Below are 26,646 nucleotides of genomic sequence, written 5' to 3' on the forward strand. Positions count from 1 at the left end.
CAGGCACATTTAGGGCGATTTCGTCAAAGGCCGAACATCGGTGGACAGCGATATCTAAAACGGGTCCAGGAGACCCCACATGACCAGCGTGGTGAAATAGGGCCAACAATCCCTGGTAAGCCGCGTGGCATGCGGAAGCTTTCATTTAGCAGTGGATTGACAACGGGCTATGATTTTTTTTTGTATTATTCTAACTCAATCAATCCCTGGCTACGCTTGAATCTATATCCACATAAAATTCCCGGGGCGACTTCCCAACAGAGCTTTCGTTAATGCGTCACGTAATTAAGCTGCAGCACAGGGGGGCAACGTGAGAACAATAGACCTTATTTAAGCAATTAGGGCCTTCGCACGTGGTGAATTAACAAGCGAGAACGAGCTATGGATCCCCAGTCAACAAATCCCCCCCCCCCGCCCCACTTTGAGTCTTACTGGTTTGTGAATTTCGACTGAAAATCAGAGGGAGTGCTGTTGGCTCAGGGTGGTGGTCCCTCTTTGCTCGTGCAATTTTCACCCGAGTGGCACTAAGCCGATATCAAAGGCAGAATAATAACGACAGGCCGGCACCCAAATCTCTGGATCAGTGTCCGACCTGGGGACGGTGTGGCCAGAAAAGTCTCGCTCCGCTGATCTTCTCGACTGTCAACACGTTCGAAAACCCCTTATTTATTGCTCTGCGCGACGCCCCGTAATGCATGGGCGTGTCTGTCGCTCGACAGCCACCTCGGGTTGATGACACCGTGGAGGGTCACGCTACGTTGCTCTCCCCCCCCACCGCTGTGTTTTCGGGGTCGTGCTGCGTGCTGCTGCTTGGCACACGGTGTGTCCGGCGCTTCACTCTCCCGCGTGCACTGGGGGCTTCTTCAGGGACTGAAGAGAATCCCCCAGCTAGGAGCTTATATATAAGCTGAGTTGGGGGTGTAAGAAGAGCGCCTTAACAAAAGAATGTGCATATCAAGAGTAATTTAGCATATTCATGGTAAATGCGTAGGAGGTGGGCGGGGGGGGGGGGTTTATTATGTTTTATTTTTATTATTTAATTACTTCCCTTCTACGTGACTTTACCGAAAAAACCAAGAAGATGAATCCCTGCAGTCACGAAAGCTTTAAATCGAAATTTAGAATCCCCCAGGACTAGCGTTGTCAACTTGTCCTGCTCTTGCCAAATTTCACCTCCTTTTCGAGGGAGCTGCTGGCCCGTGAAATCTGCAAGTCTTCCCGTGACGTTAAAAGCCCATGTGGTTTTTTTTTAGTAGAGTATTAATACACCCCAGGGGCTTAATTTCAATGGTGATTATCAGCATAAGGCACTACCACGAGAGTACAAGCTATGCCTATCCCTAATAATTATACATTAGTGTACCTTATATTCCTATAATACCACGAGGACACAGTAAGTATCACGAGGACAAAATGATCTGAGATAGATAATTCCCAGAAACAGCATTTTGGACTGTTCAGGATGAAATTAAATGCTGAATACACCAAATCAAGGCAATGTATTTACTTGCAACTCTCTTCCCTCCTGGTCGTTGTAGGATTTTCTTATTGACACGGACCGGTTACGGCGTGGAGTGCCACGTCGGGACATCACGCCGCACGGTGCGGCACCCCGACCCGAAAAAACAATGACGGAGGGCTGACGAGCACAGGAGGCGGTTGAAAGTGAACGGATCCGTTAATTTGTGGCAGGCGAGGCATCTGCGATGCAACATCTTGCTTATGGCTTTTCCCATCTTCACACGACCGGTTTTATGGATTCATTTGCGGGTTTTAGAGGCTCGCGTTACGCGGATCATGCGCGGAAATCTGACGGTTAAAGAATGATCACGGCTTCACGGCGCATTGTGTTCGCAGAGGGTGGGATAAACGCACGGTCATGATTATGCGGATGAAGAAAATTCTAATTAAATAATGTGGAACGTGCCATATGCTCGGAAAAATACTAAATGACAGATGGCACCCACAGTTTGCCATAATTCGAGTGCACTTGGGTCAATTTAGGTCACTGCAGCAATACGCTAAGAAGCCCGCGAGTCAACGCGTCGGGAAAAATCGTCGGAGCTTTACAACAAAAACAACAACAAGCGAAGTGGTTTCTGGCCCGAATGAGTCTGGAGCATCTCCTGGAGCCACTCGTGGAAATTCCACATTCCTACGGCGGGGGTGGGTGAATGCATAGGAGAACCGCTGCTCACTTGCGCACGAAGTGCTACTTTATCTTGGTCACCCCCAGAGGAGGGTTGATGCCCCGAGTTGACCTCTGACGGAGATTGGAAGTCACAACTTTCTGATTTCGAGACACCAGTGGTGCCAGCTGGCCGGAGACTTTATGAAATACCTCATCACCTAATTTATCAGCGAAGTACATGTAAAAAATACGTAGTTTGGTACAAGATAAAAAAAAATAGTTGCGGTTTGAGCGTGGGAAGCAGCATAATTACCATCAATCACGGCACAGTAATTCGTTACTCCAAATTAAACAAGGCTTCAGCACTGAAGGCTGGGAACTAGAAATATGTTTTTCTTTCATCAGCTAAGGCCAACTGGGCTATGTAGCTCTTTTTTAGGAGTGACCTGGCCACAAATGATAGCTAACAAAGTGACTTATCACGTGGAGGGGAAAATCGGAGGAGCCGGAGAAAAGACCACGCGACCAAGCTGAGAGGAGACATGCAAACTCCAAATGTACAGGCGTCAGAGTCGGGATCGAACCCACGACCACCGGTATACCAGGCGAGGGAGTTAACATCTCGCCACCGTGGTGCCCCTCCATCATACCCACCATTCTAAGAGATTTCCACAAAAGCAGAGTAGCAAGTGCAGGACCAGCTTCTCATCGTCATCCAAAGCCATGATTGATGGTTAGCCAAAAGCCATTGCGAGGCTGTTTGCGTGATGGTTTATGCTTCCTGACGAGATCAGCAAGGTATTGCGGTTCATTTGTGGATAGCACCTTGTGTGCAATGTATGTTCAACTTCGTTCGCACCGTACATCGCCAACCGTGCTAATCGGTGGTGCCGGGGAAGGACAACCAACTGAACACAATGAGAGCGACTTTATAATATTCTGGCTGGCGTTCACGCTGCCAGGATATCAGGCTCCGTTAAGTGACATCTTACCGCACGCGACTCCTCCTCTAGGAGTCTCTTAGTCCTCCCACTCCACCACCACCACCCCCATCCTCCGCCCCCAACCACCATAATTATTTTAAGAATCGTATTCGGACGAGCACAGAACATTCGTTAATTCCGTGGACATTCAACGAGTTCGGTCATCACTTATTGTGTAATTTCTTGGGCAGGAATGTCTCTTCCTCTTGTCACCCATGAGAGGCATGCCAATTTACTGACAAATCTAAGGCCTGCAGTCACTGTGACCCTATATCCAGTACCTCTAGTACTGGGAACACGTGTGCCAAACTGGTGGTAAATTGTCACAACATGTTGAGCAGCTAATGTGCTTCTCATGATGTGAATATCTCAATCAAATTAACTGCCCGAGCGGCATCGTGGCTGGAGCATGATCATCATTTGTTTCATACTGGTAGGAATCACCTGGTTCCACCAGCCCACAGGGGATTATTGTGTCCGTCCATCCGTCGTGCATCCAAAAATGGGAGGGGTTGGGCTGGGTGGAGAGGGGAGGGTGGGGAGGGGCTGGGTGGGGAGGGTGGGTGAAAAGGGGGGCTGGGTGGGGGGTGGGAGGGGTGGGGCTGGGTGGGAAGGGGCTGGTCACCCCGTGGTGCCCTTATAAAACTCAACTTTTAACCTACTCACGCCGGCTTGTGCCCGCCCTCACAGTCGGGCATATTTGCGGAATACACCACGCCGCCGTTGACCCTGGCCATTGACAGAGCAACCCAACGTTCCTACCAGCTCCCTCCGCAGGAATGTGTTATTCTTGGTTCTTTCGGTAAAGTCACGCAGAAGGGAAATAATAAAATAATAAAAATAAAACAATAAAAGTCTCACGACGTTTCGATTGCAACACAAGCAATCATCATCAGGTGGTTTTCACACCCTTCTACGTGACTTTACCGAAAGAACCAATAATATGAATCCCTGCAGTCACGAAAGCTTTAAATCAAAATAATTTATTTCGTTTGTTGTCCTTCCCCGCACCTCCGATTAGCACGGTTGGCTACGTATGGTGCAAAAGAAGTTTAAGATACATACATATGTCTACTAATCGAAGGGGTTCCCATTAAATTCCCAGTCGGGGATCTACTTAACTTGTTATCCCTCTCCCGGTTAACAAATAAGGCACTACTTTGTTAAAAGTCAACTACGGCTGTTTATTTAATTGGCGTAGTAATGTGTAATTGTCACGGCTGGTTCAAGGCCCTACACAGGAGATGAGTACTGCCCGGCACTAAATTTTGAGAGGAAAAGCATTTCGACTGGCACATTTTTTTTTATCATCAATCATCAAAAATCGACTTGTGAAATCGGGAAGTGCACTGCTCATTTTGCCTGTAATATCCACAGGCAGATGACCGTTTTTCTCAATCAGACCACAGCCCATTGAGACCACTATTGAAGGGAAGCCATTTCCTTGACGGAAGAAAGACATCCCTTGCAGAAGCAGGAAGTGTTCTAGGGATTCATGGAAAGATACGTTCACGTATACACGAACACACGAACGCACGAAATCAAACACGGCATCCCCTCGTTATTCGCGCGGGATGCTTGTGAATAGCACATTTCGCAGACCATATTGTCTGACGAAACCAAATCTTTTTAATCAATTACCTCTATTAAATAAAAACATAGAAAAGCAATTAAATACACGAACATTATCATAATAACACAAAAAAGTTAATTGGTTACAATAAACATTAAGTAAATAAATATAAATGTTAAATAATAGTTTATAAATTCACTTACTTATGCGCAGCATCATCACTTCGTCTCATCTCTTTCTTTCTCTCTCTCTCTCTCGACGCAGTCGTGTAGAGTTCCCGATGCATTTTTTGCGGACAGCAAGTTCGACAATAGCGAGGGCATACCGTACACACACGAGCGCACAAGCGCACGAATGCACAGGCGCACGTGCAAGCACAGGCGCACGTGCAAGCACATGCACACACAGACACAAATGCACGCACACGCGCAACAGACACGCGCACTTACCCGTGCCCTCTCCTCCAGCCGCGTCATCATGACGATCGTGACGCTCCCCTGCTCCCACACCATCCTCCAGAAATCGCAGGTCGTCTCGGGCAGCGGACCCTGGGTGGCGATGTAGGCATTCTGCTTGCGGTAGCCGTCAATGTAGTTGGCGTTGATGTAGTCGCTGTTTTGCACGCCTGTCATTCAAATGACATCGTAAGCGATTACGTCTATGTATGCGTGTTGAACTTCTTTCCCAGCGAACGTAGCCAATGCAGTCGCACATCTCCCCTGCTTGTGGTAAGGCCTCAATTGGAACGTTACATGGCTGGGTGGACTGTGGTACGTGCATTTGTACGTATGTGTATGTTGAACTTCTTTCGCACCGTACGTGGCCAACCCTGCTAATCGGAGTGTGCGGGGCAAGGACAACGAACTAAACGCAAAAAGGAGTTCTAAAGAAATTCGTTTTCAATTTAGAAAACATTCTGTATGTTACATGAACAGCAGGTCGACCCAGCCACCGTCTAGTTGCTGGCTGGATGACGTCCACAGCAAAGCCGGGGGGCCAGAAATCATGGTCACCGCTGTGCAAAAAAACAAAAATCCACCTCGCTCCTGCACCCATAAACCGATGCCAACTCTCCGTTTGCAGAGAGGAGGCATTCTTGGGTGCGTTCTCTCTATTGGGTGCCATTCCTTCATTCGTATCGACCACTGGCCATCACCTCTTCTCGCGAATGTGTCCTCCCAAAGCCCACTCGTAATGTTCTTGGCATTCAGAACAAGCCAAGGCCCGTCTGCACATTGTGCTCTCAAGGAGGTCCGTTGCCCGATACGTCAGCCTACTGTATACATTGCCCCGTGACAAGGCCGTGTAAATGATGAATACGGTGTTGTGCCTGCACGTCCGTGCCAATTTCTGGCAATTGACACCCTCAATTTCCTATCCAATACAGGCAATAAACAAATATTGGTTCAACTTTCAACCAGCTCCACGTGAATGTTAAAAGGACTCCTTGCCACAGAGCGGACCCTCCTTCTCCCCTCGCTGTTGTTCAAATAAAAAAAAAGACGAAGTCAGATCAAATATATCATAAAATCGGTCCCGCTTTGGCGTGTCAAATTGAAATGTTTTTTTAAGACGGTAGATGTGTTGATAATTCACCCCTCTCTCCCAGGCGATCCGATGAATTGTCACAATTGAGGGCCGTTGTTCTATTATAATTGTTTTAAAGTTATGCATTTAGGAGGCCATCAGTGGTCACACAAATCCATTGGAAATCAAAAAAACTAAGTGAAAAACACAGATTCTTACTCGAGCGATTCGATGCTCGCATTGAGAGGTTAAGAATCGATGTCAATGTACGAATCAATGCATTGCTGTAACTCTCACGAACGGTTTTAGGCAAAGAAGCAGTCAGGCAGATTGACTGACAGACGGGCATCACACGCACGCACAGACTCTACACAAAGGGTAGCCAAAATATTATGAGAGAACCCCCCCCCCCCCCCATCAATGCAATCTATAAAGCAATAAAGTTGGGATTATTTGAAGTCCCTTATCTATACCGAGAGACAGAGTAACAGGTGCGGTGTTTTATTGCACTGCTCATAAAATCATCTCGATGCGTGGGCTCCTCGCGAGCGGTGACTGTCGCTCTAGACCCCCGCGTACCGCTCAGGCTCTGCAGGATGACGCGCGAGTGGTCGTACGCGATGACGTTGGCGTAGCGGTTCTTCGCCTTGTTCACCTCCAGGTTCGAGTGCTCCCACGTGAACTGCTGCCCGGGGTCGATTGACTGCGTTTGGTGGGAGGCGCGCGGACAAAAAAGACAACGTCGAAGTGCATCAGCGGTGTGGGAGAGAGTGTGGGAGAGAGTGGGAGAGAGAGTGTGAGAGAGTGTGGGAAAGAGTGAGAGAGTGTGAGAGAGTGTGAGAGTGTGTGGGAGAGAGTGTGGGAGAGTGTGAGAGAGTGGGAGAGAGTGGGAGAGTGTGTGAGAGAGTGTGAGAGAGTGGGAGAGAGAGTGTGGGAGAGAGTGAGAGAGTGTGAGAGAGAGTGAGAGAGTGTGGGAGAGTGTGAGAGAGTGTGAGAGTGTGTGAGAGAGTGTGAGACAGTGTGAGAGAGTGTGGGAGAGAGTGAGAGAGTGTGAGAGAGAGTGAGAAAGTGTGGGAGAGTGTGAGAGAGTGTGAAAGAGTGTGAGAGAGTGTGAGAGAGTATGAGAGTGTGTGGGAGAGAGTGTGGGAGGGGTGTGAGTGTGAGTTTGTCTTTGTGGAGAGCAGTGGCGAAAGTGGTTGGCGCGCTGCGCTGTGAACCCGACAGAAGCCTCACCTAGGTCGACTCAGCCTCAAATGAGTACCTGTACCGATTCAGATAATGGTAACTGGCGTTGGTGGTGTTTAGTTCGTTGTCCTTCCCCCTCGCCTCCGATGAGCACGGTTGGCTACGTACGGTGCGAAAGAAGTTCAACAGACATCTCCCGTTTACAGCGAGGACGAGTCAATCCATGGGACATTCACCGTTCGCTTCCCTCCAAAGTAGAAACCGGTTTTTCTACCTCAGGGGGATGATGGGCTGAGTCACCCCCACCCCCCCCACCCCGCAGAGCCAAGATTTGAACTCGAAATCTGAGGATCCGGCAAGCTCGCGGTTACGTAGAGGGCGATTTGTCGACGTGGCGGCGGAGGGTCACAGCGCCGCCTGCGCTCGCTCACCTCGTACTCCTGCGAGAATTTGAGCCCGTCGTTGGCTCGGAGCCTCTCCACGTGTTCCTCGAGGTCGGCCACGGCGATGGGCGGGTGGTTCATCATGCCTGGAACATCGTCGCGCGGAGGTGGAGGGGAGAGAGACAGGTGGGACGGACGCAAGTCAGAGGAGCACCGGGTCGGAGATACGGCACGCGGCACAACACAGGTCGGCGGGACACTGGGCAATGGAACACGATTAGCACGGGCGGCTACGTACGGTGCGAAAGAAGTTCAACGTACATACAAAGCCAAGCTAGCGGAACCCTGGTCAGGGAGACGCAGAGCAACGTGCAACCCGCAGGCAGCGCTCACAAGAAACCGCCTGCAGCTCTGAAGGCAACTTGCCTGCAAAGGAAGGGCACCGCGACACGCATAGAGTGTTCACGTTGCGTTACTTTTTTTTCTTTTTCAAAAAGCAAAACATTAAAAGCGTATTCTTTGGTTCTTTCGGTAAAGTCACGTATCAAGATAAAATAATAATTTATTATGCGGAGGAGAGTGTAATAATAATTTATTATTGTATCTTGATACGTGACTTTACCGAAAGAACCAAAGAATAATTCCTGCAGTCACGAAAGCTTCAAATTAAGTTTGATTAAAAGCTTATCCTGGCCAGCTGGCACAGGACCGTGGAATTTCCACTCAACTAGCTCAGGGCGCGAACGGTGGTGAGCGCCCACCCTCCCTCCCCCGTCCTCGTTGGGACCCATTAAGAGAAATTTAAATAAACTTAACCCCCACAATAATCGTGCTTGATTATGTTGAGTTAATTTGGAGGGCTTGTAAACAGCCTTGCACGGGGTCGACGTGACCTTGATGAATAAATAAACAAGGCTGACTGTTGCTCAACGTGCCTCGTCCTCCGACTACATACAGCGTGGGACATCGAGCTAACAGAGCCCTTTGAAACGCCAGCTTCACTCCTTAATAAAGTCATTTTGGCAGTGATCCTTCAGACATTAGTCTATAGTTATTAAATTTACCCCCGACGGTCGATTGTAAAAGAAAGCAATAAAACTCTTCATTCTTCGCGCCCTGCCCCCCCGTCCCCCTAATGCCCGTGCAACAAAGCCACGTGGTCGATCTGGCATCGTGCCGCGTGCAATGTCTGGCACCATCCCGGTTGCTTACCACGTCGCGTTCCCAATTTCAAATGAACAGCGAGTGCTCCATTCAAGTGAAATGTCGTAATTACGCAGAGAAATTCGAGCAGCTTGCAAAAGCGAGAAATGCTTCGCTTTCTAGCGGCACGGTTAATGGTAAAAGTGCAACCCCGAAATGACTTTGCTCACGCAACTTCTAGTACAAGAGCAGCCTCCACGAGAGGGAGCTCTTGAGAGCCTCCTCAGAGGATATGTTTCATCCTCCTCTTCCACGGTGGACAGGCATCCCCTGGAGATCTGACCCAAAAACCTATATTATGAATAATATTGGTCGCGAAAGCCCACGTGTTAAATCCCCTGGAAAGGTGTTGGAGGGGATTTAAGAAACTCGCCCGTTCTTTCAACGAACCGCTCTTGAAAATGAGCCTCAATGGACCCTTACTTGGGGCATAAATATCCACAGCCATTTATGGTGCACGTGTTCCAGGATGCTTGTCTAGCATGGAAGCGTAGTCTAACTACCCTGCAGTCGGGCTCTATTGAGATCCTTCTAGTGGAGGTCTTCTGGCGGCAGTGGCGCGCGCAAGCAATTGCAGGGCTGCACCTTAACGGAACTCCCAATTTGTTCCACCTATCCAAAACATTTGAGGGTCTGGAATCTTGTGCCCCCCCCCACCCCAACTGTAACAAAAACCACAAAAGTGGTTTTAACTTTGAAAGCCTGCCAGTGCGGGCTTTAAGCAAACCCCCACCCAACAATGGGCTAATGAATGAATGCGTGATTGACCGGCAAAGCCATCCCACCTTACACCTGAAATGAGAATTGTATCCAATATATTTGAAGTAAAACCAAGAGGAAACGTGCCACGATCTCCGAGTTTGTGTGGCTTCCACACGACCCACTGCGTGGGAACATTGCGCACAAACACCCCCCCCCCCCATGCCTGCCAAAGTCCCAACAAAAACAAAGTTCCCCCGTATAGCCTGAACAGACTGTTGGGGCAAGTGCTGTTAGCGTGCACCTAAGCAGGCCGGAACGTCGTCGCAGAGATACAAACTCCATTTGCCTTCATCCTCCCACAAGGATGGTCAAGTTTGTTCCCCCGCCCCCCCTCTTCTTCCTTATTGAACCATTTCCAACGAGTTGCACCTCGCACTGATTAGCAGAGTGGGCACGAGAGCGTCGACTTTGATCACCCATCTTCGCCCCCCCCACTCCTCAAAGGGTTTAGTCGAAACGTCGTGATAATTTTATTGTTTTATATTTTTATTATTGTATTATTTCCCTTCTACGTGACTTTACCGAAAGAACCAAGAATATGAATCCCTGCAGTCACGAAAGCTTTAAATCAAAAGGTTTAGAATTTGTTAATTGCAGCGTTACCTATTTCGTTACTTCTTCCCTCGCTAATTAAGAAGTTTAAGGTGTGGTCACACTCAGCATGGGCCCATAACGATACGTAATTAAACGAGGCTTTCTTAAACAATTTAAGCCCCATTAAAAAAAAACCTGGGCAGCAACATAGACGATGCCCTTCAGTAACCGTCTCTCTCTCTGTGTATATAAACGCTCTCCACTGTGTAAAAGCACGAGCTACTAATTTCCAGACCCTTGGGAGATCACGTGCAAATACAAAATACTCCACAGCAGCAGCAGTAATAATAACAGAGAATTCCCTTCTATTAATGCAGAAAAACGCCTCCCCGAGGCTCAAGACTCAATCAGGAGGGGTGATTGGTCAATCCCATCGATGAGAGTTTTCTGCGTGTGGCAGGAGAGAAGCGACCACAAAACACGGGGGGGGGGGGGGGGGGGTGGTGAGACAAGCGTGATGACACAGATCCGTGCAAATAAGTTCACGAACATCATTCCACCCCAGTGGCTCATGTGCTCATCTTGATTTGTAACTTTGTTTTAGCTCTCCTCGATGTTTTCTTCATTTGTCCCGCGTTTTGCTCGGGGGGTGGGGGTGCACTTTGTTTCCTTCACCACTCATTAATTGACCGATAAAATCTCAATACATAGAGGGCGGCAGAGCTTGGTGAAATTGTTGGCACCATCTCACTGCCTGCCTGTGGTTCCACGCGCCTTTGAGTCGCTCTCTCTCTCTCTGTCCCCAGCGAGGGAGAAAATAACGTGGCGCATTGTGTCTTGACGTTTCTCCCCGCACACCGGGAGCTTCTTCCGTTTCCGAAAACGTGGCCAACAAGACGGGGTAGAATGCAAAAAGAAAACATCGGAGAGCTATTGGCTAGAACCACCGAAAACCGACGCAGTGGTATAAATTTGTTTTATTGAATTTTCCGTGAGCGAGATTGGGTCTTAAGTAGCTGGGTGTAGGAGGGTGCATCTTTTATGCCTTTCTTATTTGTGGTGGTCACTGGATTTGTTTTCTGGCTCACAGCGAGATCCTAATGGTGCTCACAGAATATTGAATTTGTTTTGGTGTTTGTTTACACGGCATGGGCACAGTTCCCGTCACAACGCCGACGCGAGGAGGCATCGGCAACTCAAACGTTACAGGAATTCCCAGCAGGCTTTGCAATAAGCGGACGAAGTCGTCATTCTCGCGCAAATGTTTGCACGCAAGCGAGCATCGTGAGTAGCCACCGGCTACAAGACGAGCTGAGATGAGGCAACAACAAACGGCAAGACAACTGCATGAGCTGGTTTCACCCTTGCTAGGACTCACCAGTGCAGTATGGTCATCGTTTCTCACCACGTACATGTTCATTCGCTCGCCCATATCAGTACACACACGCGCGCGCACGAATGCACGCACGCACACTGAGGGATAGTGGTGGGAATGGTGTGGGTTCACACTTATTATTTCTAATGCCATCAATAACACAGATGCACCGTGATGCTGCATCGTTAATAAACCACGGCAGTGCTTCAAGATTAGCGCAGCATTGTCGGTGTGACTTTTAAGACTCTCTTTCTCGTAACCCTTTGACCCACTTATATAACACTCCGTAAGACGTACCGCTGCTTCATCATTGAAGAGACACTGAGCAGACACCACCAAAAGCCTTGGGCTCGGGCCCCGGACAACGGCCCACGATTAGACTGGGTTCTCAAGTTGATGGCCTCTGTCTACTCCCTCAAAACTGAACAAAAGCTCCTTGTTATAGAACTTGCGCTTGTTTTTTTTTCTTCTCTTCAATTATAATCAACACTGCAGTTTTGAGACCTATCCATCGCTCGGCTTGGGTTGAAAGGTTAACCGCTCGGTGCGGAAGGGAGGCAATCTCCCAAGTAGTTCTGCAACATCAACTTCCAGACGCCGTTTCCAGACGCCGTTTCCAGACGCCGTTTCACTAACTTTTTACCGTGAGGACCAATTTCTTTTTTTTATATATATATATAAATCGGCTCGGTATTAACCGCTGCAGAAAAATTACTCACCCGTGCAGAAAGCAATTTTTTTCGCCCTACACTCTCAATCAGGTGAGCAGAGATTATTCTTTGGTTCTTTTCGGTTAAGTCACGTCTAAAAATAAAATAATAAATCAAAATAAAACAACACATTACGACGTTTCGATTGCAACACAAGCAATCATCATCAGGCATAAAAGAAATAGCAACAAAAATCTAACTAGAAAACTATAGACAGACATACAAGCAGACAGACATCACTCTCTCTGTGTGCCGTTGTGATGTCTGTCTGCTTGTATGTCTGTCTATAGTTTTCTAGTTAGATTTTTGTTGCTCACACAGCCGATTTGTGTCCTCTCTCTGTGTGCCGTTGTGATGTCTGTCTGCTTGTATGTCTGTCTATAGTTTTCTAGTTAGATATTTGTTGCTCACACTTAAAATTCTAACTTAGCAAATTTTGAAACACGTAGTCAACCAGGCCATGCGTTAATTGTGTGTTAACCGACTCTCTGTGTTGTATTACATCACATTTCAATATTTTACTAGGTTATTTAATTTTCGTGTGCCTGTATACTCCTCTCTATGTGTGCCGTTGTGATGTCTGTCTGCTTGTATGTCGGTCTATAGTTTTCTAGTTAGATTTTTGTTGCTATTTCTTTTATGCCTGATGATGATTGCTTGTGTTGCAATCGAAACGTCGTAATGTGTTGTTTTATTTTGATTTATTATTTTATTTTTAGACGTGACTTAACCGAAAAGAACCAAAGAATAATTCCTGCAGTCACGAAAGCTCCCAAATTAAGGTGAGCAGAGTTTAAACTTTAATTTTACCCGTCGGCTATTTTCTCCAAAACCCCATTGTATAATTCCACACTTTGCGTGCGCACGTGTAGGGTGACACGAGGGATTATGCGATGTCACGCAAGAATGGCATGGTTTATTGATGCCAGACAGCTTTGATTTGTAGAGAAAGCGCGCGAGCGGTGCGAGGGCAATGATAGGGCGAGCGGGCGCGTTGTGCCGCGCGTTGTGCCGCGCCGTTGTGCCGGGGCCATCTATAATGCATCGGGCGCTGCGTGGCCTGCTGAGCGCGCGTCGCATCGGGATGTGCGAGCACGAACGTGAGCGTGCGCGCGCAACATTGCAAATATTTAAAGACGCCGTATATGGCAATAAAAAAATGATCGCCAAAAAGACATTTTCTTGGGAGGAGTCTAGAGGAAATCGTTCTTTTTTTTTGTTAAACTTCACACGGCAAACTTTTCTGCGATTAAGCCCGGGGGGAAAAGAAACCCGTTTCTGCTGACGGATTTGTCGGCCCGGTTATTCCTGCATACGAAATCCATAAAGACGTCATCATCATCATCGATATCACACGTTGTCTATGCACTGCTGGATGTAGCCCCACCTACTCACCCCCCCCCCCCCCTCCCGTGGTGCTGCCTTGCCACACAGTCCCAAGTGATGGTGCTATCGTCCATATCACTCTTGCGTATTCATTACAACCCCATCGCTCGGTCACGGTGGTCGTACAGCAATTACACATTGTTCGTATTGATTTACACCTTCATGTGCTGTGTTGTCAATCCTTTGCTTAGACGAAGATCTTCCCCACGATCTGTCATTCATGGAGGTTGTTTGAGCATATCTGGCGGAAGCACGGCCAGCTCGGATATCACCTGTCATTCATATAACTAGCATGAGAACATTCACACAGCTACTGTGAGACCATTCACACAGCTAACGTGAGACCATTCACACAGCTAGCGTGAGACCATTCACACAGCTAACGTGAGACCATTCACACGGCTACTGTGAGACCAATCACACGGCTACTGTGAGACCATTCACACAGCTACTGCGAGACCATTCACACAGCCACTGTGAGACCATTCACACAGCGAGCGTGAGACCATTCACACAGCGAGCGTGAGACCATTCATTCACACAGCTACTGTGAGAACATTCACACAGCTAGCATGAGAACATTCACACAGCTACTGTGAGACCATTCACACAACTACTGTGAGACCATTCACACAGCCACTGTGAGAACATTCACACAGCTACTGTTAGACCATTCACACAGCTACTGTGAGAACATTCACACAGCTACTGTGAAAACATTCACACAGCCACTGTGAGACCATTTACACAGCTACTGTGAGACCATTCACACAGATAACGTGAGACCATTCACACAGCTACTGTGAGAACATTCACACAGCTACTGTGAGAACATTCACACAGCTACTGTGAGAACATTCACACAGCTACTGTGAGACCATTCACACAGCTAACGTGAGACCATTCACACAGCTAACGTGAGACCATTCACACAGCTAGCGTGAGACCATTCACACGGCTACTGTGAGACCATTCACACGGCTACTGTGAGACCATTCACACAGCTACCGCGAGACCATTCACACAGCCACTGTGAGACCATTCACACAGCGAGCGTGAGACCATTCACACAGCCACTGTGAGACCATTCACACAGCCACTGTGAGACCATTCACACAGCCACTGTGAGACCATTCACACAGCTACTGTGAGACCATTCACACAACTACTGTGAGACCATTCACACAGCCACTGTGAGAACATTCACACAGCTACTGTTAGACCATTCACACAGCTACTGTGAGAACATTCACACAGCTACTGTGAGAACATTCACACAGCCACTGTGAGACCATTTACACAGCTACTTTGAGACCATTCACACAGATAACGTGAGACCATTCACACAGCTACTGTGAGAACATTCACACAGCTACTGTGAGAACATTCACACAGATAACGTGAGACCATTCACACAGCTACTGTGAGAACATTCACACAGCTACTGTGAGACCATTCACACAGCTACTGTGAGACCATTCACACAGCTACTGTGAGACCATTCACACAGCTACTGTGAGACCATTCACACAGCTAGCGTGAGACCATTCACACCGCTACTGTGAGACCATTCACACAGCTACTGTGAGACCATTCACACAGCTACTGTGAGACCATTCACACAGCCACTGTGAGAACATTCACACAGCTAGCATGAGAACATTCACACAGCTACTGTGAGACCATTCACACCGCTAGCGTGAGACCATTCACACAGGCACTGTGAGAACATTCACACAGCTACTGTGAGAACATTCACACAGCTACTGTGAGACCATTCACACAGCCACTGTGAGACCATTCACACAGCTAGCGTGATACCATTCACACAGCTATTGTGAGACCATTCACACCGCTACTGTGAGACCATTCACACCGCTAGCGTGAGACCATTCACACAGCTACTGTGAGACCATTCACACAGCTACTGTGAGACCATTCACACAGATAACGTGAGACCATTCACACAGCTACTGTGAGAACATTCACACAGCTACTGTGAGAACATTCACACAGCTACTGTGAGAACATTCACACAGCTACTGTGAGACCATTCACACAGCTAACGTGAGACCATTCACACAGCTACTGTGAGAACATTCACACAGCTACTGTGAGACCATTCACACAGCTACTGTGAGACCATTCACACAGCTAACGTGAGACCATTCACACAGCTAGCGTGAGACCATTCACACAGCTAACGTGAGACCATTCACACGGCTACTGTGAGACCATTCACACGGCTACTGTGAGACCATTCACACAGCTACCGCGAGACCATTCACACATCCACTGTGAGACCATTCACACAGCGAGCGTGAGACCATTCACACAGCCACTGTGAGACCATTCACACAGCCACTGTGAGACCATTCACACAGCTACTTTGAGACCATTCACACAACTACTGTGAGACCATTCACACAGCCACTGTGAGAACATTCACACAGCTACTGTTAGACCATTCACACAGCTACTGTGAGAACATTCACACAGCTACTGTGAGAACATTCACACAGCCATTGTGAGACCATTTACACAGCTACTGTGAGACCATTCACACAGATAACGTGAGACCATTCACACAGCTACTGTGAGAACATTCACAGAGCTACTGTGAGAACATTCACACAGCTACTGTGAGACCATTCACACAGCTAACGTGAGACCATTCACACAGCTACTGTGAGAACATTCACACAGCTACTGTGAGAACATTCACACAGCCATTGTGAGACCATTTACACAGCTACTGTGAGACCATTCACACAGATAACGTGAGACCATTCACACAGCTACTGTGAGAACATTCACACAGCTACTGTGAGAACATTCACACAGCTACTGTGAGACCATTCACACAGCTAACGTGAGACCATTCACACAGCTACTGTGAGAACATTCACACAGCTACTGTGAGACCATTCACACAGCTAACGTGAGACCATTCACACAGCTACTGTGAGAACATTCACACAGCTAGCGTGAGAACATTCACACAGCTACTGTGAGACCATTCACACAGCTAGCGTGAGAACATTCACACAGCTACTGTGAGACCATTCACACCGCTAGCGTGAGACCATTCACACAGGCACTGTGAGAACATTCACACAGCTACTGTGAGAACATTCACACAGCTACTGTGAGACCATTCACACAGCCACTGTGAGACCATTCACACAGCTAGCGTGATACCATTCACACAGCTATTGTGAGACCATTCACACCGCTACTGTGAGACCATTCACACCGCTAGCGTGAGACCATTCACACAGCTACTGTGAGACCATTCACACAGCTACTGTGAGACCATTCACACAGATAACGTGAGACCATTCACACAGCTACTGTGAGAACATTCACACAGCTACTGTGAGAACATTCACACAGCTACTGTGAGAACATTCACACAGCTACTGTGAGACCATTCACACAGCTAACGTGAGACCATTCACACAGCTACTGTGAGAACATTCACACAGCTACTGTGAGACCATTCACACAGCTACTGTGAGACCATTCACACAGCTAACGTGAGACCATTCACACAGCTAGCGTGAGACCATTCACACAGCTAACGTGAGACCATTCACACGGCTACTGTGAGACCATTCACACGGCTACTGTGAGACCATTCACACAGCTACCGCGAGACCATTCACACAGCCACTGTGAGACCATTCACACAGCGAGCGTGAGACCATTCACACAGCCACTGTGAGACCATTCACACAGCCACTGTGAGACCATTCACACAGCCACTGTGAGACCATTCACACAGCTACTGTGAGACCATTCACACAACTACTGTGAGACCATTCACACAGCCACTGTGAGAACATTCACACAGATAACGTGAGACCATTCACACAGCTACTGTGAGAACATTCACACAGCTACTGTGAGACCATTCACACAGCTAACGTGAGACCATTCACACAGCTACTGTGAGAACATTCACACAGCTACTGTGAGACCATTCACACAGCTACTGTGAGACCATTCATACCGCTACTGTGAGACCATTCACACAGCTACTGTGAGACCATTCACACAGCTAGCGTGAGACCATTCACACCGCTACTGTGAGACCATTCACACAGCTACTGTGAGACCATTCACACAGCTACTGTGAGACCATTCACACAGCCACTGTGAGAACATTCACACAGCTAGCGTGAGAACATTCACACAGCTACTGTGAGACCATTCACACCGCTAGCGTGAGACCATTCACACAGGCACTGTGAGAACATTCACACAGCTACTGTGAGAACATTCACACAGCTACTGTGAGACCATTCACACAGCCACTGTGAGACCATTCACACAGCTAGCGTGATACCATTCACACAGCTATTGTGAGACCATTCACACCGCTACTGTGAGACCATTCACACCGCTAGCGTGAGACCATTCACACAGCTACTGTGAGACCATTCACACAGGCACTGTGAGAACATTCACACAGCTACTGTGAGAACATTCACACAGCTACTGTGAGACCATTCACACAGCTACTGTGAGACCATACACACCGCTACTGTGAGACCATTCACACAGCTAGCGTGAGACCATTCACACAGCTACTGTGAGACCATTCACACAGCTACTGTGAGACCATTCACACAGCTACTGTGAGACCATTCACACAGGCGCTGTGAGAACATTCACACAGCTACTGTGAGAACATTCACACAGCTACTGTGAGACCATTCACACAGCCACTGTGAGACCATACACACCGCTACTGTGAGACCATTCACACAGCTACTGTGAGACCATTCACACAGCTACTGTGAGACCATTCACACAGCTACTGTGCGACCATTCACACAGCTACTGTGAGACCATACACACCGCTACTGTGAGAACATTCACACAGCTACTGTGAGACCATTCACACAGCTACTGTGAGACCATTCACACCGCTAGCGTGAGACCATTCACACAGCTACTGTGAGACCATTCACACAGCCACTGTGAGACCATTCACACCGCTACTGTGAGACCATTCACACAGCTACTGTGAGACCATTCACACAGCTACTGTGAGACCATTCACACAGCCACTGTGAGACCATTCACACAGCCACTGTGAGACCATTCACACAGCTACTGTGAGACCATTCACACCGCTACTGTGAGACCATTCACACAGCTACTGTGAGACCATTCACACAGCTACTGTGAGACCATTCACACAGCTACTGTGAGACCATTCACACAGCCACTGTGAGAACATTCACACAGCTAGCGTGAGAACATTCACACAGCTACTGTGAGACCATTCACACCGCTAGCGTGAGACCATTCACACAGGCACTGTGAGAACATTCACACAGCTACTGTGAGAACATTCACACAGCTACTGTGAGACCATTCACACAGCCACTGTGAGACCATTCACACAGCTAGCGTGAGACCAATCACACAGCTATTGTGAGACCATTCACAACGCTACTGTGAGACCATTCACACCGCTAGCGTGAGACCATTCACACAGCTACTGTGAGACCATTCACACAGCTACTGTGAGACCATTCACACCGCTAGCGTGAGACCATTCACACAGCTACTGTGAGACCATTCACACAGCTACTGTGAGACCATTCACACCGCTACTGTGAGACCATTCACACCGCTAGCATGAGACCATTCACAGAGCGAACGTGAGACCATTCACACAGCCACTGTGAGAACATTCACAGAGCTATGGCCGGGAATCAAACACTGGTCACCGGGGTTCACAGCCACTGTGCTGCCACCGAGTAAAATATATCGTGCAATGAATCAGGACTCTATATATCACGCACACAGCAGCTGGAGAAATTAATGGAAGGAGGAAAGCAATGGTGAGGTTTTGCTGGCATCAACAGCATTGGTCACAATGACCTGTTCGTCTTGACATTGAGGATCATTTTCTCTTGAAGAATAAAATGACTAACTATGATTAACCTCTTATTGTGTGCAAAAGGGACAGATATTTATTGAGTAAAATGCAAAGGTGCAGGACTGACACTGCTTGACCGTGCCATTGCTGGCAAACCGGCTTCCAATCGAGTGAGGTCTAGAGAAAGCCATTAGAGGCTGTTTGTTGGCCGCCGCCGCTTTCATGTTCTTTTTAAAGTAATTGTTTTACAAGATAAACAATCAGCTGGTTTCACGTCTAAAACACAGCGCAAGTGCACAAACTTGCATATTCTTGATGGAAGACCAGCGCAAACTATCAAACGCCTGCAATTGTAATTTCCACAATAGCATCAGTTCAAATAATTATCAATGAAAATTGATTCTTAAGCTCGTGATCACGACCCATCATCAGTCAATGCTCCATCAATGCTTGATGAATGCCTCCCCAAAGGCGTCAACATCTCTCGTGGTCCTGCGATGCCACCATCCACATGGCTCCCGCACACGAAGCGAATCGTATCGCTCCGTCTCCCCTTTTGCGAGTTCTCGCTTCGGGCTTGCCTCGTCCATTAGCCATTGGACACTCACAGTGAAGAGTCCTGCCCAAGCCCACTTTTATCCAGGATCCATGTGTTCCCATCTCTTCGTGTCAACTCCGGCACTGATGTCTCCATGCTTCATTGCACACTTTTCCTCTTTTGTTACATTTTCTTTGTCAGTGTCCCCGTGTCCGATTCATTTGCCACAATCAATGCAACGAATCACGTCATTTTTTTCTCACGAAGTGTACCCCTAAAGGCAATGGGTTCAAGCGAATCGCCTGGCAACTAGAGGCTGTTACCGTGCACCGTAATGTCAATGAGTGACCCGGGCTTTGTTTGAATTGCGATGCTTCATTGAACGATGACGGCGAGGGCACAGCGACATCATTCCCGCTCAAAAATGATAAAGGTGCAGCCCTGAATTTACTCGTACATGCCACTGCTGGTGGATGGGGTCTACACTAACTGGAGTTCTAGAAACCCCTATTTGGCCTACTCTTCCACATACTGGGAGAGGTGGGGAGCACTCGTGCTTTACCCCAGAACACTGCAAACTACAACCCGATGTGCAGACTCCATGTCCTGATCGTCTCCTCCTCAAGGAAATGTAGCCCGTACGCAGGAAGTTTGAGGTCATACCGCTCTTTAGAAGCAGGGAAAACAAGTGCAGCATTACTTATTCATCCCTTGACATATAATTTCATTTCCCAACCATTTTCTAGAAGATGCAGCAATGTGGGTGAACGAGCGGCAATGCACATCACGCATCAGGAATCGGGAATGGGTTCTGGGCCAGTGGCGATTATTAATAGCCAGCGAGAGTCTCGTGATCTAGTCCACGATGTATTATTGAGTAGCTCTGTGATGGACCTGGCCACGTTGAGCGGTGAGAGTGTGCTCACCAGAGGTGTGGACTCGAGTCATGTGACTTGGACTCGAGTCAGACTCGAGTCATGAATTTGATGACTTGCGACTCGACTTGGACTTGCATAACAATGACTTTGTCCCACCTCTGGTGCTCACTGACCTAGTGTTTGTTAACTTAAAACGTAATGTCTCTGTAGCCAGTGCGATCATCCGCGTTTGTTTTTGCGCTCGCCACGTGGTGACGGTGGTGGGAAATTTACACCAAAAATTACTGCCATTATCCCTCTACCACAGGACTGACACATTTACAAACATATCATTTTTAAAAGCCAAACTCATTGATCAAATGATGAGTAATTAAGCTCAGACTTAGATCCGTCTTTTGTTTCGATGGGGATCTCCAAAGTCACCCTCTCGTAGAAACCCTTTCAGCCAGCAGTGGCATGAGCACGTAATCGCAGGGTTGCCCCTTTCACCTGTAACGAGCATTCGAGAGGAAATCACTCCGGATGAGAATGGAGATGCACAGCGACCTGGCGTTTGGTGGTTGAGACGTCTGAGTTGCACTGGATCCGAGTGGTTGGGTGTCGGGATGTCCTTGTTGCTGGGAAAGCCCGTGGCTCCTCCCTTTCCTGCTTGGCCTTCCCGGCGCTTTCTAGATGTGGGTTCATCGTAAAACGCACGCACGCACAGACAGACACGCATGCACGAACAGATATGCGCGCACGGACATGCAGGGACACGGACGCACGGACATGCACGGACACGCACACACGCAAGGGAAGTGTGCACGGACAGACATGTATGCACAGACACGCACGGACAGACACACAGGCACGCACAAGAGGGTGAATTTAATACGCAGATGAACACCCAGAGGCTACATTGTGGTGCCGCAGAGGTCAGTGCAGTAAGAATCCACCGTTGTGCTGTACTTCTATTCTCCCGCATCTATGAGATATCTGAACCAGTCCCGAGTTTCCCTTAACTTCCCCATTTCACCGAGCACCACCGACCAAAGTGGTGAAGTATGGTTACATATACCCCCCCCCACGATCAGCGCACTGTGGAGAGGCCATAATCCAGCAGTGTAAAGATACATGCACACGCAACAACAACAGCCACCATTCTCCACTAAGTGGTGATGACATCACCACAGCGCTTGTGCCACGTGAAGTGTCGAAGGCTCGCTGGCAGGAGGTCACGGGACAGCCTCCAGGTGCCATGGGTTGACTGCCTGAGATGACCGGCAGATGCACCACCTGTGCACCCCCCCCCCCTACTGTGCCCACTTGCTGTGTTTTAACCGCCCGGCGTTCTGCTCATGCACAGCATGCACATGCAACGACGTACAGCACAGCGACTCCTGTATAGCCAACGGGTGTGATGGCATCATCACCACATTGCGTACGCCGGGGCTAGGCGTTCTAAGGAGCATGGCTGTTGTGGAGTTTTTAGACTGGCACGAGCATAACGCGCGTAGGCAAACACGTGGACACACGAAGAGCCACACACACGCACACAAGCTCTGAAACGAGCACGGAAAATCATGCACACGAACGGCTTCTGCAAGGTTTTCCAGGCATGCGCTCGTTCCCCGCAATTAACGGAAACGCTCGTGGGACTCCGCGCACGTAAAGCGCAGCAGCGGGCAACGTCTGCAGAGCGCCAAGCGTCCGCGCCACCACTCCCGTCGCCGTTTGCGGAACGCCGGGGTAAAATGACGAAGCAGCCGAAGGGAGCGGTATCGTCAGCCCGGCACGGAACGCTGAAGCTTTAGAACTAGCCGCGTTCAAACCGTTACGCTAATTAATTGTATTCTTTCATTGCCGCCATGGCACGTGTGTCCAGCAAAGCACCTTGAAAGGTGGGCGCTGTTTGCACGTGTGCGTGGCCGTTTGTTGCCATTGAGTTTCGGTGAACATCTGTCAGCAGGGAATGCTTTTAATGGCGAAATTTTCGTCGAGGGAGGAACTCATTCACTGTGCATCGCTTACATGGCTGAGCTCCGTTAGTTTATGAATCCTCCCAACTGAAGTGGATTGCATTTTTCAAGTGTGCTCAGCATGTTGTGTCTCTAATAATGGCAAACTGATGGAATGGAATGTTCTTTCCTCTCTTCACACACACAGGTGCACAGAGGCTCACACACACGCAGGTCCACTGACATACACAGGTGCACTGACACACACACAGGTGCACACAAAGACAGGCACACACTAATCTAAACAAAACTAATTTATTTTTATTTTTCCAGGTAAGGCCCTCTGAGCTATGTAGCTCTTTTTCAGAAGCGGCCCGGCCACAAATGATAGCTCAACGAAGTGGCTTATCACGTGGAAATCTATCGCAGCCAAATACTCGACACGTGTATTTCTAAATGTGGAGGGAAAGACTGGAGGACCTGGGGAAAAATCCACGCTACGACGGCGAGACCATACAAACTCCAAATCTACAGCAGGCATCAAGGTCGGGATAAAACCACGTACTCATGCATGCCAGGCGAGGTAGTTAACATCTCGCCATTGAGGCGAATTCTCGCCACAAACAAACGAGCAAAATGTAGTCACACAGTAAATGATATAATACAAACACTACTATCACTCATATATAAATTCAGTGACAGGATGAATACGACGATGATGATGATGATGATTGAGTAAAAACCCATAGCGGCATCGCCCCCTACTTGGCGACTGCCTGCCTGTGACGGACAGTGCCCCCGGGATAGCCTCGTGCAAATAAGAATGGCGCAAATATCAAAATGTACAAATTATTTTTTTTTATGATTGTGAATTCTTACCTTCCTGGCTCACTGCCCAGCGATAATGAAAAAAAACAGCACACAAGTGAACAGGCAAAGCCCATTAGAATAACAAAACAATACTCTGTTTACTTGAAATGTATTAAATGATGCATTAAACACATGCAGTGCTATGCTCTGTGAACCCTTCTTTTTAACATAAATGATTAACATTAACGTAAGCCATGCGGTGTATGTTCAGGAGGGCACATATGGAGAGAAGACCGGGAACACACTCGCTCGACTTGAACACTGAACAAAACCTCAAAATAATAATTTGCGTCGTCGTGGAAAATATAAGCAATATGATAGCAAAGCAGACAATGTCTCCTTCGCAAATCTGTCTCCCGGCGTACAATAAAAGTATTGCATGCACAACCCATAGGCCCCAAATGGCCTTCTGGAGGTAGCTAATTTCAGCAGCAATGATTAAGCACAAGAAAACTCGAGACCGGTTTCAGCACGAAGCATCTCATCAGCAGAGTCAGGCTTGCTGGAATCAATGTTGGTGAACTGCCAGATGTTAAAATAAAGCACTCTCTCTCTCTCTCTAGGGCATCGGTCCAAGTCCGAAGCACGGTTGTGCACACAACTCAGAAGAATTGTTAGACGAATGGACAGGGAAGGAGCAGCAATGGCACGATAGGACAGTCGCACGGACCACGAGGGACAATGTGGCTACGTTTCAATGTGCTCGTGGGTTCAAGTGCCTCATCGGAGGACTTCCTAATTAATTTCGTAACCCATTCGTCATGTCAAGTGACATGCAGTGCTCACGTGTTCAATGAGCACAATACGTTCCTTTAATATAAAAATGTTGAATACAAATTTGATAGTAAGGCATTACGTCGAAAACAGTTTAATTTCTTCGGGCTAGCAGACCGCCAGAAAGGACTTTAATATAACGTACAAATGACACATCACAGTCAGCGCCACTAAATTTAATCGAGCAACACCTCCCACCCCCCGGGTGCTTAAGTTTAAGCGAGATGGTGCGGGGCATTCACCACACTGGCTCGCTGTCGGGGCCTTCATTTCCACTTCGAAAAGAAACGTTCGCAAGGCGTCCGATACGCTGCACAATATGCAGCATGGACAATTGCATTTCCCGTTGTGGCCGATGCGTGGCCCTAATCCAATTAAATCTGAGCTTGAAAATGAGACTCGAAAGCGACACGGGCAGCACCGCAAAATGGGTCAATTTGTAGCCTGCCACGGTTGCAACCGTTCCCGAACAATAAAACACCCACCTGGGTCTCTGCGACACGCGCCTGATGAACGAGACACCATCCCCACATTCGCTCGCTTTATCTCAAGGGCCGCCCCGACTCCCTAACTCTGCCTAAACGATCCCCTTTCTCAAGTTCCACGGAGATCTGCCACCCGCCCAGCCTGCGCCGTTAACCCTCCCCACCGCGATGCCGTGTGCAGCACCGGGCGCATGACGCGCTCACGGCGTGTTGCGTACACACGCTGCTGCGCTGACATGCGTGCTGAGTGAGTAGGTACGTGACAGTGACGGGCAGCGAACCACGGGTGCGCGCGTAGGTGTGCTCCGGCAAACCAAGGCCTTCCCCGCCCAAGGCGGTCCATCAAAACTGTTTTGATCAATGGGTAGGTCGCTCTCTCTCTATTGCGAACAATGCCTGGAATTCCCGTCCGTTGGCAGTTGTCAATCGCGGGACCTTCCCCGTTCAAGTTCAGGCTCTAGAATTCCCTCTTCTCTTCCGTCTTTGACCGACCATCTCTCTCCCCAGTGAAGTCTCTCCGTCCGCGCTTCTACTAACACGTCATCTCAATTCCCCCTCTGGGCAGCGGAGTCACGCCCATGGTTATTTGCTCTCGTCAAAAGGTGAGTTACCCGAACAGACGAGTAAAACTCCTTCAGTCTATCGAGATGGGAAACGCTTCCCCCCCGTGAACCCGTACGGCGTCCTCGTCCGCCCGACGTACGGCCTCTTCGTTCGACCCGAATCTGCGCCATCGATGGCAACCGGTGCACACGACGGTGACACGACTGCGCCGCGCACCTCTTGTAGAGCAGAATGCCGATGACGACCAGGATGATGATGAGCACGGCGATGACCGGCCCCACCACCCACAGGAGCCCCTCCTCCTCCTCGCGCACCAGCCCCAGTGTGTGCACGTCCAGCAGAGCGGGCTCCGAGTAGGGGCTCGTCACGTAGACGGCCTGCACGCCCGCGTGGGAGGGGAGGAAGGTGAGGAGGAGGAATATGAGGACGAGGAAGTGGGGGAATGAGGAGGTGGGGGGGAATGAGGAGATGGGGAGGATGAGGAGGAGGGGAAGGAGGAAAGGGAGGTGGAAGATGAGGAGGAGGAGGGGGAGGAGCAGGGGGAGGGGGGAGGAGGGAGGACGAGAAAGTGCAAAGAGCAGAGGATTGGGTCAAGCGTCGCGCTCCACGTATCCAACGCATGACCCCGAGACCGTAGGTCACGCTCGCTTGGAGGTTTCACGTCACGACTGTGTGAGTCCCTTCACTCAAAAGCCGGCGAGAGACTCGACTGATGCGAAATGTCTCTCTTACCCAATGCTCAGCTGGTTCATGGGAATCGTAAGTTGCACAACATTCAAAACATCAGCACGGAGGCTTGGGGAAAGAGGCAAAGTAGAGCGACCTTAAAGAAGACACGTTTCTTCTTCAGGTCTCTGCTCAAGTACAGACGCAGCTCCCTCCATCGCACTCGATCCCACCAATCCAACCCCCCTTCAGCTGATGGCACTACACTCCATGCTAGGGTCCT

General features: G+C 48.8%; 1 protein-coding gene across 9 annotated transcripts in view; it reads right to left on the bottom strand.

The window, feature by feature from the left end:
* Positions 1-26,646, bottom strand: part of LOC144941126 (receptor-type tyrosine-protein phosphatase delta-like) — a 613,380-nt gene that overhangs the window by 29,807 nt on the left and 556,927 nt on the right. For all 9 annotated transcript variants that reach the window (XM_078867646.1, XM_078867648.1, XM_078867645.1 and 6 more), the window contains 5 exons: positions 25,914-26,074; positions 21,614-21,735; positions 7,831-7,928; positions 6,794-6,917; positions 5,137-5,312 (listed from right to left, as the gene is read on the bottom strand). In XM_078867646.1, coding sequence (XP_078723772.1) covers positions 5,137-5,312; positions 6,794-6,917; positions 7,831-7,928; positions 21,614-21,735; positions 25,914-26,074 — 681 coding nt within the window. The remainder of the gene's footprint in view (positions 1-5,136; positions 5,313-6,793; positions 6,918-7,830; positions 7,929-21,613; positions 21,736-25,913; positions 26,075-26,646) is intronic.

Source organism: Lampetra fluviatilis, chromosome 24, assembly GCF_964198595.1.
Source record: "Lampetra fluviatilis chromosome 24, kcLamFluv1.1, whole genome shotgun sequence".
NCBI classification, from domain to species: Eukaryota; Metazoa; Chordata; class Hyperoartia; order Petromyzontiformes; family Petromyzontidae; genus Lampetra; species Lampetra fluviatilis.